This window comes from Argiope bruennichi, chromosome 3 (genome assembly GCF_947563725.1).
Source record: "Argiope bruennichi chromosome 3, qqArgBrue1.1, whole genome shotgun sequence".
Taxonomy (NCBI): Eukaryota; Metazoa; Arthropoda; class Arachnida; order Araneae; family Araneidae; genus Argiope; species Argiope bruennichi.
Window position 1 is genome coordinate 105,953,488 of NC_079153.1, and position 14,565 is coordinate 105,968,052.

General features: G+C 34.4%; 1 protein-coding gene across 1 annotated transcript; it reads left to right on the top strand.

The window, feature by feature from the left end:
• The first annotated feature begins 9,645 nt into the window (after positions 1 to 9,645).
• LOC129962921 (uncharacterized) lies at positions 9,646 to 10,923 on the top strand. The gene has a single exon (XM_056076923.1). The coding sequence runs from the start codon at positions 9,646 to 9,648 to the stop codon at positions 10,921 to 10,923; it is 1,278 nt and encodes a 425-aa protein (XP_055932898.1).
• The last annotated feature ends 3,642 nt before the right edge of the window (positions 10,924 to 14,565 follow it).

Below are 14,565 nucleotides of genomic sequence, written 5' to 3' on the forward strand. Positions count from 1 at the left end.
TTAAAAAAGTAATGCGTACCAGTGTATAAGCTTTGAATCTGCAATTCACTGACGAATTTTTACTGCTTTATTCTTTCGATTATTTAATGAATCCATTTTGCTTGTTTTGAAATTCAGTATTCTGTTGATTTTATTACCTAAGTAAATACTAACTTTTGCATTTATTTTAGATTGTAATAGAAGAATTGAAAATTTTAAACTTGATTCATTGTGGTTTTACTTGCTTAATTGATTCCCCATGAAATTTTTACACTTATGTTATAATGTAATAAGTGAAATAAACATTGTATAATGTATAAATAATGTTAATTTCATGAAAAATTAGACGGTTATCAGCGCTAACATTTTACAATACAATTACTCATATGAATTGAAAGTAATTTTTGAATTAAATCCTTATTTAAAAAAAATATTTTGAAGAAATATTAATTGTTTCCCCAATTATTTAAGAATAGCATAATCAAATCCAATAATAAACCATTAAATCACATATGAGATTATTTGCATGCAGAAGGAAAACCACAACAAAGAAACAAAATAAATTCTCAAAAAAAAATATAGTAACATACTTTTATGTGGCTTTTCACCAAAAGATAAAAACCAAAAGTTTACATAATCTTTCCTAATTTGCTTTCAAATTTTTTTATCAACTGAAAAGCAATAAAACTATTTAATTAAATTAATTTTTTTTAATAAATTTCAATATATTAATTAAAATATTTAATATACCGACTAAATATTTTGTCAAATGCTTATGCATTGTTATGTGAAAATGACATTGAAAATGCAATCTTAAATTCTCATATAAGTCTTCTGTCTAGACTATGAAATTAATAATGGGAATTTTTGTCATAAAAAGGCAGTATATAAACTAAAAATATATTTCGCTTATTAACAGCGTTTCTTATTGTGTGACTAATGAGTTTCAAAATGATTATTTAAACCAGAATTAGTGGTATTTACTACGAAGTAGTTAAGAGGTTTTTGGAAATCTAACTTCCAAATCATATAGTTAAATGTAGCTTTAATAATAAAGACATTTTTTATAAAAATAAAATATATTTGCGTTATGAAATAAAATAAATCATTATATTAGGAATGATATTCAATATTATCACCAATTTAAATTTTAGAGAAAATAGTTTTGCTTATTTATATAGATGCATATATTTATATGGAATAAATAAATGTATACATATAAATATGTATTTGTATGCAATAAATATTTTTTTTAAAATATGTACAAATAACAAGAACACTCGCACTAACATTTATTCAGAACTTAATTCAGATTAATGTGAAATGGTGTTTAAATATCACGTTACTTATTTCAATGGATATAATTAACAAGAAAATGATTCATCAACTAATAAAAATGTTTATCGATTTTATTAAAAAAATCTTTTTCATTTTTTTCAGAGCATTTATTTTATTCGGTACTCTTATTTCAATTCATAATATCCAGGAAAATGTTTAATTGGTACATTTCAATTTCACTTTATTTATATCTCGTCAAGGGATTACAATTACTTTTATCCATTACTGATGTCTTTTGATGAAAAATAATTCTACGAAACGACCTTTCGTTTAAGAAAAAATATTAACGTATACAAAATAATAAAGGCCTTTATTTACCTTGGATTATTAATTGATAAAAATCGTAATTGGCTATTAAAATAATTTAAAAAAATTATTTAAAAAATAATCGACATTTGTTATATTTAATTAAATAGAATGTTGCAAAAAGTTTTTAAAAAAACCAATTAGCGAAAAAGAAATATGTTATCTTAAATAAACATAAAGATCTCAAATATTGGAAATGTATATGCTTAATTATATGCCTGAAAATTCTAGGAATTAAGAATTATATGGAGCATAATTTTTTTAATGAATTCATTCATTTTAAATTATTAAAGATGACAGTAAATAAATATTTGATTTTAACTTATGTATTTTGTTATTAAAATATTAAAGTGAGTAGTTTCTTTAAAATCAAAATTTAAATCATCGCGGCAGATCTAAAATAATAATTTATATTTGCCAATTTTATACTGACACTGTTTCCATGTTTGAAAAAATAGAATAAAGAATGTTTAATGCTTAAAACTGTATCACAGAACTTTGTATTTGAATCTTGTGTCCCGTGAAGGAAATATCCCCTTCCTTTGTTTCCCAAAACAATATACTATCAATAGATTGTTTGTTTTTCCTCTAATCAATACTTTAGCCCAAATTATGTGCATTTAGTATAAAAAAAAATTAGTGATCGTAATTTTTGAAATAATCAATTATAAGTAAGGATTCCCATTTCATCATTATCTTTTATTTTCCAAGATATTTTTAGATTTTAAAAAGATAAAGACTATGTCACTTAATAAAGTAAGTGCATTTCACTTGTAAAAATATATATTTTTACAATTCTATTTGGAGGAATTCAGTCTTTTAATACTTTATTATGCATTAATTCCCTTATTTCAGTCAGATTATACTAGTATCAGCTCTTACATTCAATGCAAAATATACAGTTTGGTTATAAAATAATTTTCAAGGATTTTGTGACATTTGCAGCTAAAAGTAATGAACGGCATGAAAAAAAATCAGCTGCAGACTGTAGAGGTATAGGGAGATTAATTTCTAAAAAATAAAAATAAACTAGCGGAAGTGGTTTTATCAAAACTTTCGTGTATACTTTGTCTTTCCCCACTCCTGAATAAAAATGTGAAACTTGGACAAGGTTGTAAATATAACAAGTACTCAGATGCTTATTTTCAGAGTCTCACTCATAAGAGCCTCGTAGTATAAGAAAGGAAAACCAGTACTTTTGTTTTACTAACTTCATACTATTAGCAAACATTATTTAAGAAAAAGCCTATTAAAAAGCGATTATAGATGACTTCTTGTGAGATGCAGTTAATACACAAATACCTGAAACCGAATAAGTATTTTTTTCCCTATTGAATAAAACAAAATTTTAACTCAGATCTGCAATTGTTTAAATGTTTATTTAAGCTACTGCCTTTTTGTATTATTGCGTTTATATACATGAAAAGCTCAAACCAACAGACTGGCGCCCCTTAACGTGTAACCATTCTGTTTTCGTTTGTACTTTAGATTTTGAATGTGTGTGCACCAAATTTTATATATCTACCTCTCATCGTTTTGAATTTAACTTCTCCATTTGCATTCGGGCAGCCCGGCTGAATGATTTCATTCAGTATTTTATAGAATTCTTCAAATGACCATAATTCCAAATTTTATCTATCTATGTATTTATGATTTATTATATTCACATGCAGACAAAGCGCCCGTTTTGATTATACTGGGAGTTTGGAGGATAGTCCCCGACCATCATTTCGGAACTCGTCCCTGCTGTCATGGGGAATTTGACAGCAGAGACATCATCGCGGAATAATAGTGCACATGAAGTTGAGAGAGTAATGATGATTCCGGAAATGTCGATCCGACGCACTCTGGGTGGAATCTTGAAACTGCAACCGTATAAGATACGGGCACTTCACCAATTATTGTTAGCAATGATAATTATTACTTCCAATGGAAGACAGGCTTTTGCGACATGGACACTTGAACAAATGGAATGTGGCCCGCAATAGATACTGATCATTGTGTGGATAGATGGGGCCCACTTTTTATTGCATGGTGACATCAGTACGCAAAACTGTCATATCTGGGCGAATTCCAAATCGTGCGAGTATACTAGCAAGCCATTACATTCTTCGCGTGCGTTTTTTTTTTTTTTTTTTTTTTTGGCGCATTCTACAGCATCCTTCATTCTAGGCCCTTTCGAATTTGAAGAGTCTTAATTTGTACCCGGTCTGGAAAAAAAAAAAAAACTTGTTTTGTCACTGCAGAACAGAATTTTACGCTTCTGAGAGACCACATTGTGCGTGTTTTGTAGCGAATACGTGAATACTTGCCGTCACCTTCATGAAGGCTGGTGCTCTGTCTCACTTTGCTCGTTCCGTCCTAGATATTTTCTCTGTAGTCCAAATGATAAATCGAGAAGGTAAGATTAAATGGTCTTCATGATCTCCAGACTTTATTCCAGCAGACTTGATTGTGGGGATACCTAAAGACTTTTGTGTCCTGGGGCTCTCTAGCCACTTCGGTGGAACTGAAAGATGCCATTCAACTTGTCGTCAGTGACATCGATGTCAACATGTTGAATTCAACTGTAACAGGCGTAGTTATGCTTCACACGTTTTAGTATCTTGAGATAGCGGTCATGTTGAACATATTTTGGTCTAAATAAAATGTGTTGTGTTAAGTTACTGTGTTCTGCTTTCCTGATTTGCATAAATCACCTCAGTCTGATGCGTGAACGCTCTCTATAGGTCATTTTTGAATCAATTTTAATGGGAAAAATTCGAATGCTTTCTGAACATATACCTGAAAGTCAGAAATTTTCCGAGCATTGCTTTTTTATTACGAGTTTTAGAAGTTTCAATGGATTTATGGCATACTTTGTAATTATTATATTATATATCTACGTTATTTGATATTCGAATTTTTGTATAATAAAGTCATTATAGGGACGAATTAACATTATAAAATTACTTAATGCGTATTTTGGTTTTATTTATATAAATGCTTTTGTTCACAGAAATATATATTTCTCTTTCACATCAAAACACTATTTAATATAAAGTATTGATTAAGAATAAAACAATCCATTTAAAAGATTATATATCCTTTTCTAACTTTCAGATGCAAGGGACATCTTAGATCGTATGTTAGATGCAACACATACTTTTTTCACTATATTATAACATAGAAAATCTTGATGTAGTCGGTATCAATGATGCTAAATAAAACAGGATATTGGAAGTTTTTGAAAAAATTATACATCCTTGCCATATTTTAAAAAGTTCATAAGATTTAAATGTTTCAGATAAATAACTTTGTTAAAGACGCATATTGCAATTTGGACAGCATGGCTATCGTGAGCTGGGATCCAATTATGAAATTCGTTGCTCTGGACTTTGAAACTAAATTTAAATTTAATTTCAATCGTGTGCGCTTTTTCAAATAGAAAGTTTCGAGAGTGAATTTAATCACCCACCTGAAGGCTGTATGTTTACGGGTTTTGATGTACATTGAAAGAACATCAGATTGACCGAGTTTGTATTAATCTTCCAGCTAATCCTGACTTCACCAACACCCTTACCAGCAATGACAATTGATACGCTTTTTTTAAATGTTTATTGTTCAAGTACTAAAACTTCTAATTTTTGGTTCCATTGCCTTTAAAGACTTTGATGTTATCTATCTGATTGTGTGATTGTGACAATCAGATTAAATCGACTGATCTTATATTTTTGACATCGGATATCGATAACGTTTTTCTCACATTTTTCTTGGATAATAAACTCGGTTTTACTTTTTCCCGCTCTTGTAAACGTTGTGGTAGTCTTTTCGTTACTATCAAGAAAAAAAAATATTATTATGATTCTTGTTCTACAGACTGATCTTGAGTGTATCTGCATCTCGGTCAAATTGAAATATGGAAAACGTTGCAATTATATGTTTTGCATTTGCTTCGTTTACTGGTACGTATGATAACATTTTTTCATTGTTTTGAACGGTTTAGCTGTTCTGAGAATACTTATATTTTTGGTGATTTTAGCTTGTATATTAGTAAAAATCTTAAAAGACTGTTTTAATCTTAATCCTTTTGCATTTATTTAATATGAAACAATTCAATAGATTCTAAATTGTAATGGCAAATGTCTTGTCTTGATTTTATCTAATATTATGTCATCTGTTATTGGAATTCTACACAGTGACAAGCATCTAGTTGTTGAGAATAATCATCATCTTGCACTATCTATTTTTATTTAATTTGTGCATCCTACTCGTGTCAGTAAGCGTACTGACCATGTTTTGAAATATGATTTTTTTTAAAATCATCATTATGGTACTTTATTCGTGGGATCGACTGGGATTTTTTATTTAATTTTAGTGACGTGGATGATGTAGCTTTTTTAATTTTTATAAATTGTTTAGTCTGTATTTTTCCGAACTATTTCCTTAATGAAAAAAACTTCTATTAATAAATTTTCCTTCTGGTAGTCATTTGAATTTGTGGTGTTGTTAAGTAAAAGGAGGCTACAACTTGTTGATGAATTTAAAAAATAGTAATCCTTATTTCTATCATTAAAAATCCAGAAAGTTTATAACACACATCTGTGATTCTCGAAAAACAATCCAATTTCCAACTCATTTTTTTAAAAATAAAAACATTGATTCATCTAACAGAATATACCTAAACAACATGTCATTAAAATGTGTGCCATGAAAATCAAAACGATCTCACTAGCTCTTTTGCTGACTATTTTAAATGTTTACAAGTCTAACACATATTATATTATAAAGGATGCGTTCAACAGCTGCTGTGCTGATTATTATGCTAAAATCCATAGAATTACTTAAGAAGATATGGTTTCGACGGACATGGAAGATGACAATTAAGAAATGCATATTTTGATTTATTCTCTGCTTATTTTTCTTAACTAGCCGTTGAGATCTGATAAATTTTCTTATGTCTGGAAGCAAAGAAGAATTATTTCTGTTTTTTTAAAAAAAGTGATGCACATGATTGTAAAAACTATTGTCTTATTGCCATTTTAAGCCCTCTTTATAAGAATTTTGGAAGTATACTTTATAAAATACTTTTCTAGCAAGTTTAGAATCTAATTCACTTCACCAGCGTTTTATTCTTGAACGTTCAATTACTACTAATACATTCTTCTTGCCAAATAAGATTATTTCTCCATTGACATTGATTCTCTACTAGATGTTATTTACGCCAGTTTTTGATCTATCAGTTTTGGAATTCTTGGTAGTCTCGGGTTTCATGTTAACTTGACGGATTGGTCTGAATCTTGCTTACATAGCAAGAATTTCTTTGTTAATTTTAAAAATGTTGTTGCACGTCAGTTCTTGATAACTTCCAGTGTACTACAAGACTCTAATTTTGGACATCTGCTTTTTATTTTATCATTAATTATCATATTAGTGTTTTAAAATACTCGGAATATCTTTTATTTACTGATGAAGTTGTTTAGCTAGATATATTCTTAGATGCTCTCCTTGCTCAGACAAATCTAGATAAGCAATAAGTTACAATTGAGTATTGACAAATATAGTATTCTATGTTATACTAAAAAAGCTTAGTCTTTAAATCATATTTATAAAATTGATGATCTTGTATTATCATGCTAACAGTCAGTCACAGAGTTAGGTATTATATTTGAGACTAATTTTCATTTTATCCATCATATTGAATCTGGTTACCACAGCCTTATCGTATGCTTAAATTCTCAAACGCATAACTAGAGAATTTTTGAGCGAAATTTGCCTGGAAGTTTTATGTTGTATTCATGTTAAAAATTTCATCCGGAATATTGTATGTAGCGTTACCGAACAAAATTTTAATTATTGGGTAAATAAAAACAAATTCTTACTTCACAAGAAAAATAAATGGACTTTGTTTTCAAAATATATTTTCTTCTTGTCTACGACATATTAAGTGTTCTGACTTGACGTGGACTGAATGGCTCAGCTGTAGAATAATATGAACTGAAAGCGATAGTTCGCAAGTTCGTATCTGACTGCAGGCAATTTGCCTAAAAAGTGTTTTGTTATTTCTCGTTTGTTCTAGAATGTTCTTAAATTTCTGTATCTTTCTCAATCTGAAAGACTCGAGTCATTTCTTCTTGTCGATAAAAAACAGATGTAATGTTTCGTTCCTTGGATAAAGTCTCGAATTGAGATTAACGAATGTTATCTTTGACTTTAGTTAACACACGGTTTATCTACGCTAACTCCATGTATGTGACACTATGTTTAATTTGTCTAGTTTGTGTTTCAAATAAGATTTTTTCTCTTGTTATTTTCCTCTTTAAGGTTATGAGTGATTCGATCAATTATAATGATGCACTGATCTCTGTAGATTTTGCTGTGTCTTTTAGAACTTTAAGGAATGGGAGTGTTTTCTGAATGATATACATCTAAATTTAATTACATTAACAGAATATCGCTGTATTAATTCTTCAGGATCTTTGGGTAATATAATATTGAACTTTGTAATTTTGCATTCTCTGTTGCTACTTTGGGGAATATTTTCTCTGCGTGTTTTTGGATCATATACTTTAAATGGGATCATCTCTGTAGTGGGATTACTGTAAATAAATAAACACATAAAGATTTAAACGTGTCAATTTTGACGAACTTCCAATCTTTCTTAAATTTTTCAAAAGTTCTCCACAAACTTGATAATTAATAATCAGACCGTAAGAACACGTAGGGTAATGGCTATGCTTTGGAACTAGATGGCTTCAAGTTCGGTACCCGATTCCACCGAAGAACGGTTGCGTAAACTGGTCTGGTGTACGTTAAATCCGTTGAGGCAAAGCGATTTGTTGTGAAAGTTTGCAGAGGGGGTTCCAGTTCAGATGTCGTTCTCATCATCTAACCGTGGTTCAAAATTATGAGGTTCGTCCCAAAATAGCCCAAGTGTTACTTTAAAACAGGACGTTACTATAACTAAACTATAGGAACACATAGCATGAAAAATGCAATGAAATCTTCTACAGTAAAAAGAAATCGAATCATTTGTCATAATCAAAATGAAAAATTAAGATAGTATTCCTAGTTCTCTCCTCTAATAATTTCTTCTTTTAGAAATATGTCGTTTTGAATATCACAGTACACTCCCGATTATCCGCGGAATTGGGTGGCGCGGCCGCCGCGGATAACCCGAAAAAAGCTAAAAACGGGTATAGCAAAAGAGAAAACAGTCATTCCAACTTTGAAAAATCGTTTTATGTACAATAAAACGTAAAGTAAACAGCAGGAAATGTTTAACTAACGCTTAATATTTTAGTATATCACTCAAAACTAACCTAAAATGCATTTTGTTAATGAAAACATAAAAGTGCTTTGTACTTACGAGAGGCGTCGAGGATACACAGAAAAATTAATACGTATGTACTGTTTTAATACTGTAATGTATTATGTAATTATAAAAGCATAACTGTGAAACTGCACTTTTTTTGAAGAAATAAGTCATTTGTGTTTGCTTCTTGCTTTGGAAGCATTTTCTCTTTGCTTGGACCCCTCAGGGGCTCACCTACTATAGGTGAGTACGGGTGTCCCAATCCCGAGGTACCCAGGGATCTTTACTCCCTTTCTGTTCGCACTCCTCTACGCCTTCTGCTTTTTGCTGTATTTTTTCTTTCCCTCGACGGCAAGCGAGGGAGCTCTCCATGAGAAGCAGTCGCCGCTCTGTTTGCTTCTTGCTTCTCATGGACAGCCAGAAACCCCACGTGTTGGCCGTGCGTGGCGACCCATTAGACGGGTGGTACATTTCGGTCCCCGGTGTATCAATCGGCCGGTATCCTAGGCACATGGCTGGGCTGCTCAAGGGGATCAAGCGAAGGGGTCACTCCTTGGGCTTGGCGTTAAGGGTGGTCACTGTCCCCGGGGGTGACTCCGAGCGTATAGGTAACCGATCAGCACTATGGTAAGTACCGAGGCTGGAAGTGCCCAGAGCCGGTGGCTGCCATCCCTTGTTGGGCTCCATGGTGGGCGGTGTCGTCGGGCCTGAACCCCCATCGATATCGTATGGGCAAAAAAAACCTTGCTCCCTTCAGTGGGCAACAAAGAAATTCTAACTTGTTTGAAAAACCATTTGACAAATTTTTCATAGTAAAACGCATTTCAGGAAATAACGAAACCTTTCATAATGTATCACCATTTCTTGTTGAAAAAGGAATTACAGGAACACTCGGAGAAGTCGCATCAACTCGAAAACTTCGCTCTGGAGACCTGCTTGTGGAGGTGAAAACCCGCAAGCAAGCCCAACAGATACTAAAATTATCAACTCTGGCTACTATAACAGTAAGTGTAAGTTCTCATACAGCACTTAATTCTTCGAAGGGCGTTATAACTTGTGGCGAGTTATTTAACGATTCCCTAGAAAAAATTACCCATGAATTGAAACCTGAAGGAGTGACGCATGTACGTCGTATAACCATTAGGCGGGATGGACAACTCCTTCCCACAAAGCACTTTATCCTAACTTTTAATAGACCAAAAATACCAGAACGTGTAAAAGTCGGCTACATGAAATTAGCCGTCAGGCCATACATTCCGAATCCTCTCCGTTGCTTTCAGTGCCAGCGTTTCGGCCATTCGAAGGCCAACTGCCGCGGGACTCTCACTTGCGCCCGCTGTGCGGAAAAAAATCATGATAGCCAGCAATGTTCTGCACAAGAGAAATGTGTTAACTGCGCCGGCAATCATAGTTCCTTTTCTCGATCTTGCCCTCGTTGGTTAATGGAAAAGCAAATAGTAACGATAAAATTTAAAGAAAATATTCCCTACCCAGAAGCTAGGCGTAAAGTTATTGGCCAGTCACCAAAACCTGGTGTGACTTATGCTTCAGCTGTTCGACAACAATTTTGTGCAAACTGCTCTTGCTCTAACTGTGCTAAGAATATCAGTAAGAATACCAGTCAAATCAAACCCCCTAACCAATCAGATTCGGATACTGAAAATTCTTTAACTAGTGTTCCTGAAACTAGCAAAACTGAAAAATCTCTACGCAAAAGAAAATCTAACAGATCGCATAAACTGAAACTTTCGAAACGTGGTATTTCAGAAAAAGAACTTTCACAAAAAATGAAAAAATCAATTTTGCATAATTCTGTCGCTTTGGGACTTGCGAGTCAGGGCATAGTCCACAAGGATTTATCATCCATTTTTAGTGGCGTACCCAAAAGTCCCGATAGCATTTCACTTCATCCGTCTGAAGAGGATGATAATGACCTGCAAATGAGTTGCGATTTATCACCAACTCCATCGAATGCTCCTAGTACTTCTCAAGCGACATTTTCTTGATGGGTACTTTCGTCTCTTGGAACTGTCGTGGCACTCGGTCCAAACTAAATGAAATCAGAACCATTCTTAACAAATTTCATCCCACTTGCTTCTGTCTTCAAGAAACTTTCTTGAAAACCAATATTCCGCTAAAATTGAGAGGATATAATGCTGTTCGGAAAGATGCAGACCATGACTTGCATAATTCTGGGGGCGTCTGCATTCTAACCTCCAACTCCTTTCCGAGCACACCTCTTTCTCTCCATACTGAGTTGCAAGCAGTGGCTGTTCAAGTACATGTGCGAACACTTATTACAGTCTGCTGTGTTTATTTACCACCCAATTCTACGGTTCGTCAGCAAGATCTGGACAATTTGGTTGATCAACTCCCTGTGCCATTTATTTTACTTGGTGATTTTAATGGTCATAATACCTTGTGGGGTTCTGAAGATACAAATTCGCGTGGGCGGCAGATTGAGCACTTTATTAATAATAATTGCCTCTGCCTGCTCAACAATGATGAAAAAACTTACTTTCACCAACCTACACGCACTTTTCACAATTTAGATCTTGCCATATGTTCCCCCATACTCTTGCCATTGATGAATTTTACTGTTGAAAATGAGTTGTACGATAGCGATCATTTCCCTGTGGTAGTGTCTTATGCTGATGGCGGGGATGTGATCCAAGGTCCACCTCGTTTCCGATTCCAGCTAGCAGACTGGGATTATTTCAAGCAATTGGCCCAAATCACAGAAACAATGATTAATACCGTAGATATATCGACGGCAGTACAGCTTGTTCTCGACTGCATTTTAAAAGCAGCAAATAAAACTATCCCCAAAAGTTCATGCCGTCTACGGAAATTCCGCAGACCATGGTGGAATAAGGAATGTCACGACAGTTACAAGAAACAAAAGAAGCTTTGGAACAAATTCCGTAGGTACCCAACAACGGAAAATCTTGTTGCATTTAAGCGAGCCAAAGCTTATGCTCGCCGCATTCGACGAATTAGTCAGAGGGAATCCTGGCTGAAATACGTTTCTTCTATCACGTATTCTATATCCAGTAAAAAATTATGGAAAAAGGTAAAAGCAGCCAATGGAATTTATCCTGAATCTTCATTGCCCGTACTGAAATCGGGGAATATAGTATATTCTTCGCCTCTGGAAGTTGCTAATGTTCTCGGACGAGCATTCGAAAAAGTCTCCGCCATTGATTCTTATAGTCCTACATTCCTAGTGACTAAGAATCGAGCGGAAGAAAATCATTTAAATTTCACTACTCGCACAAGTATTGCATATAATATGCCTTTTAATCTGTTTGAGTTAAAAAATGCATTGATTCACACCCATGATACTAGCCCAAGTCCGGATGGAATCACTTATAATATGCTTCGCCATTTGAGTGAGGTCTCTCTATCTAATTTGCTAAAACTTTTTAATAGAATATGGGTTGAGCAAAAATTTCCCTCACAATGGCATGAGGCTATTGTGATTCCAATCCTTAAACCCGGAAAGGATCCTGCTAGCCCATTGAACTACAGGCCAATCGATCTGACGAGTTGTTTGTGCAAAACACTCGAGCGCATGGTCAATGCCCGCCTAGTGTATGAGTTAGAAAAGCATGGATATATCTCGCCCTTGCAGAGTGGTTTCCGACGAGGACACTCAACATTTGATAATATAATCCATCTGGAAACGCAAATTCGTAATGCCTTTGTTCGCAGGAATCATCTTGTTTCCATCTTTTTCGACATCGAAAAGGCTTACGATCGTACGTGGCGTTACGGTATTCTTCATACACTTTTTAATTTGGACTTTAGAGGGAATCTCCCTATTTTTATTCAAAACTTTTTGACTACTCGAATTTTTCGTGTACGTGTTGGTAATTTTTATTCTGACTCTTTTATCCAAACTGAGGGAGTTCCACAAGGAAGTGTCCTCAGTGTAACACTTTTTATCACTCACTTTAGCGAAATTTTATGCCAACTTCCTCCATCTGTTCAAGGGACACTATACGTCGACGATTTGCAGATCTCTGCTCAAGGCTGTAATATGCACTTGATTGAGCGGCAATTGCAGAATGCAGTCAACAAACTAGTTTCTTGGTGTGAAAGAAATGGGCACACTCTCTCTCCAGAAAAGAGTCGTTGCGTACATTTCTGCCGGAAGCGAAACATGCATCCAGACCCTATAATTAATATTCGGGGAATTGCTATCCCCGTTGAAAATGACGTTCGATTTTTAGGTGTAATTTTTGATAGAAAGCTTACTTTCCTTCCGCATATTCTACATCTACGGAAGAAGTGTGAAAAATCTCTTAATATCTTAAAAGTGCTGTCAAATACATCTTGGGGTGCCGATCGCCCATCCCTACTTCGAATATACCAAGCCGTCATTTTATCCCGCATTGATTACGGGTGTATGGTCTATGGTTCTGCACGCCCTTCTGTTTTGCGCCGACTTGATACAGTACATCATTCTGCCCTTAGAATTTGCTCTGGTGCTTTCCGCACATCACCTGTGGAAAGCCTGTATGCTATCTGCAATCAAATGCCTTTAGATTTGCGCCGACGGAAATTAACGGCACAATATTATTTCCGAGTGCAGTCGATACCGAAACACCCTGTTAGCCATTTGTCCCTTCCAGTTGGTCTTCGGAAACTTTATGACGCACGGCCCTCTCACATCCTTCCCTTTAGTGAGAGAATTAAAATTCTACTTCAGGATGCGGGACTTCATGATGTTGCAATTCAGACTTTTAATTGCTTTTCTTTCCCGCCTTGGGATATTCCAAAGTTTTCATTTTTGAATCCATTTTCAGGATTTGATAAATCCACAACCGCACCAATTATTTTTCAGCAACTTTTTAACTATCATCGCTGTCAGTATTATTCATATACAGAGGTCTTCACTGACGGATCAAAATCAAATGGACATGTTGGCACCGGAGTTGTATTACCTACCGAGACTCATAACTACTCTCTACCCACGTCATTCTCAGTTCTGACTGCCGAATTAGTCGCAATAATATGTGCCCTTCAAGTGATTTCGACTTCCTGTTCTCGCAATTTCTGTATTTATACCGACAGTATGAGTGCTCTGGAGTCTCTTTCCAATTTTAGTTATCGAATACATCCAGTTGCTTTAGACATATTGATTTTTCTTCGCACCCTCGAAAACAGAGACTTTAAAATCTTGTTTTGCTGGGTTCCGAGTCATGTCTTAATACCGGGAAATGAGAAGGCTGATGCTGCAGCAAAAGTGGCAAGCTCTCTTCTTCACCGAGAACTTCCACATAGCGATGCAAAGACGTTTTTTGCACGCCATGTCTGCATGTTATGGCAACGATCTTGGGATCAGCAGACTTCCAACAAGCTGCATTCGCTTGAGCCAAGGATTCGTTTCTGGCCTACCATCCCAATGCGTGGGCTCGATGTTAAATTAACTCGACTCCGCATTGGTCATACACGATTCAGCCATAAACACCTTTTATTTGGAGAACCATGTCCAAAATGCACGACATGCCATACAATTTTAAGTGTACATCACATTCTAATTGATTGTCCTGTTTTTAATAATCAACGATTACTGTTTTTTAATTCAGTTTCCATAGACATCCGTGAGATAGTGGGTGGCAGGCCTCACCCTAATATTTTTA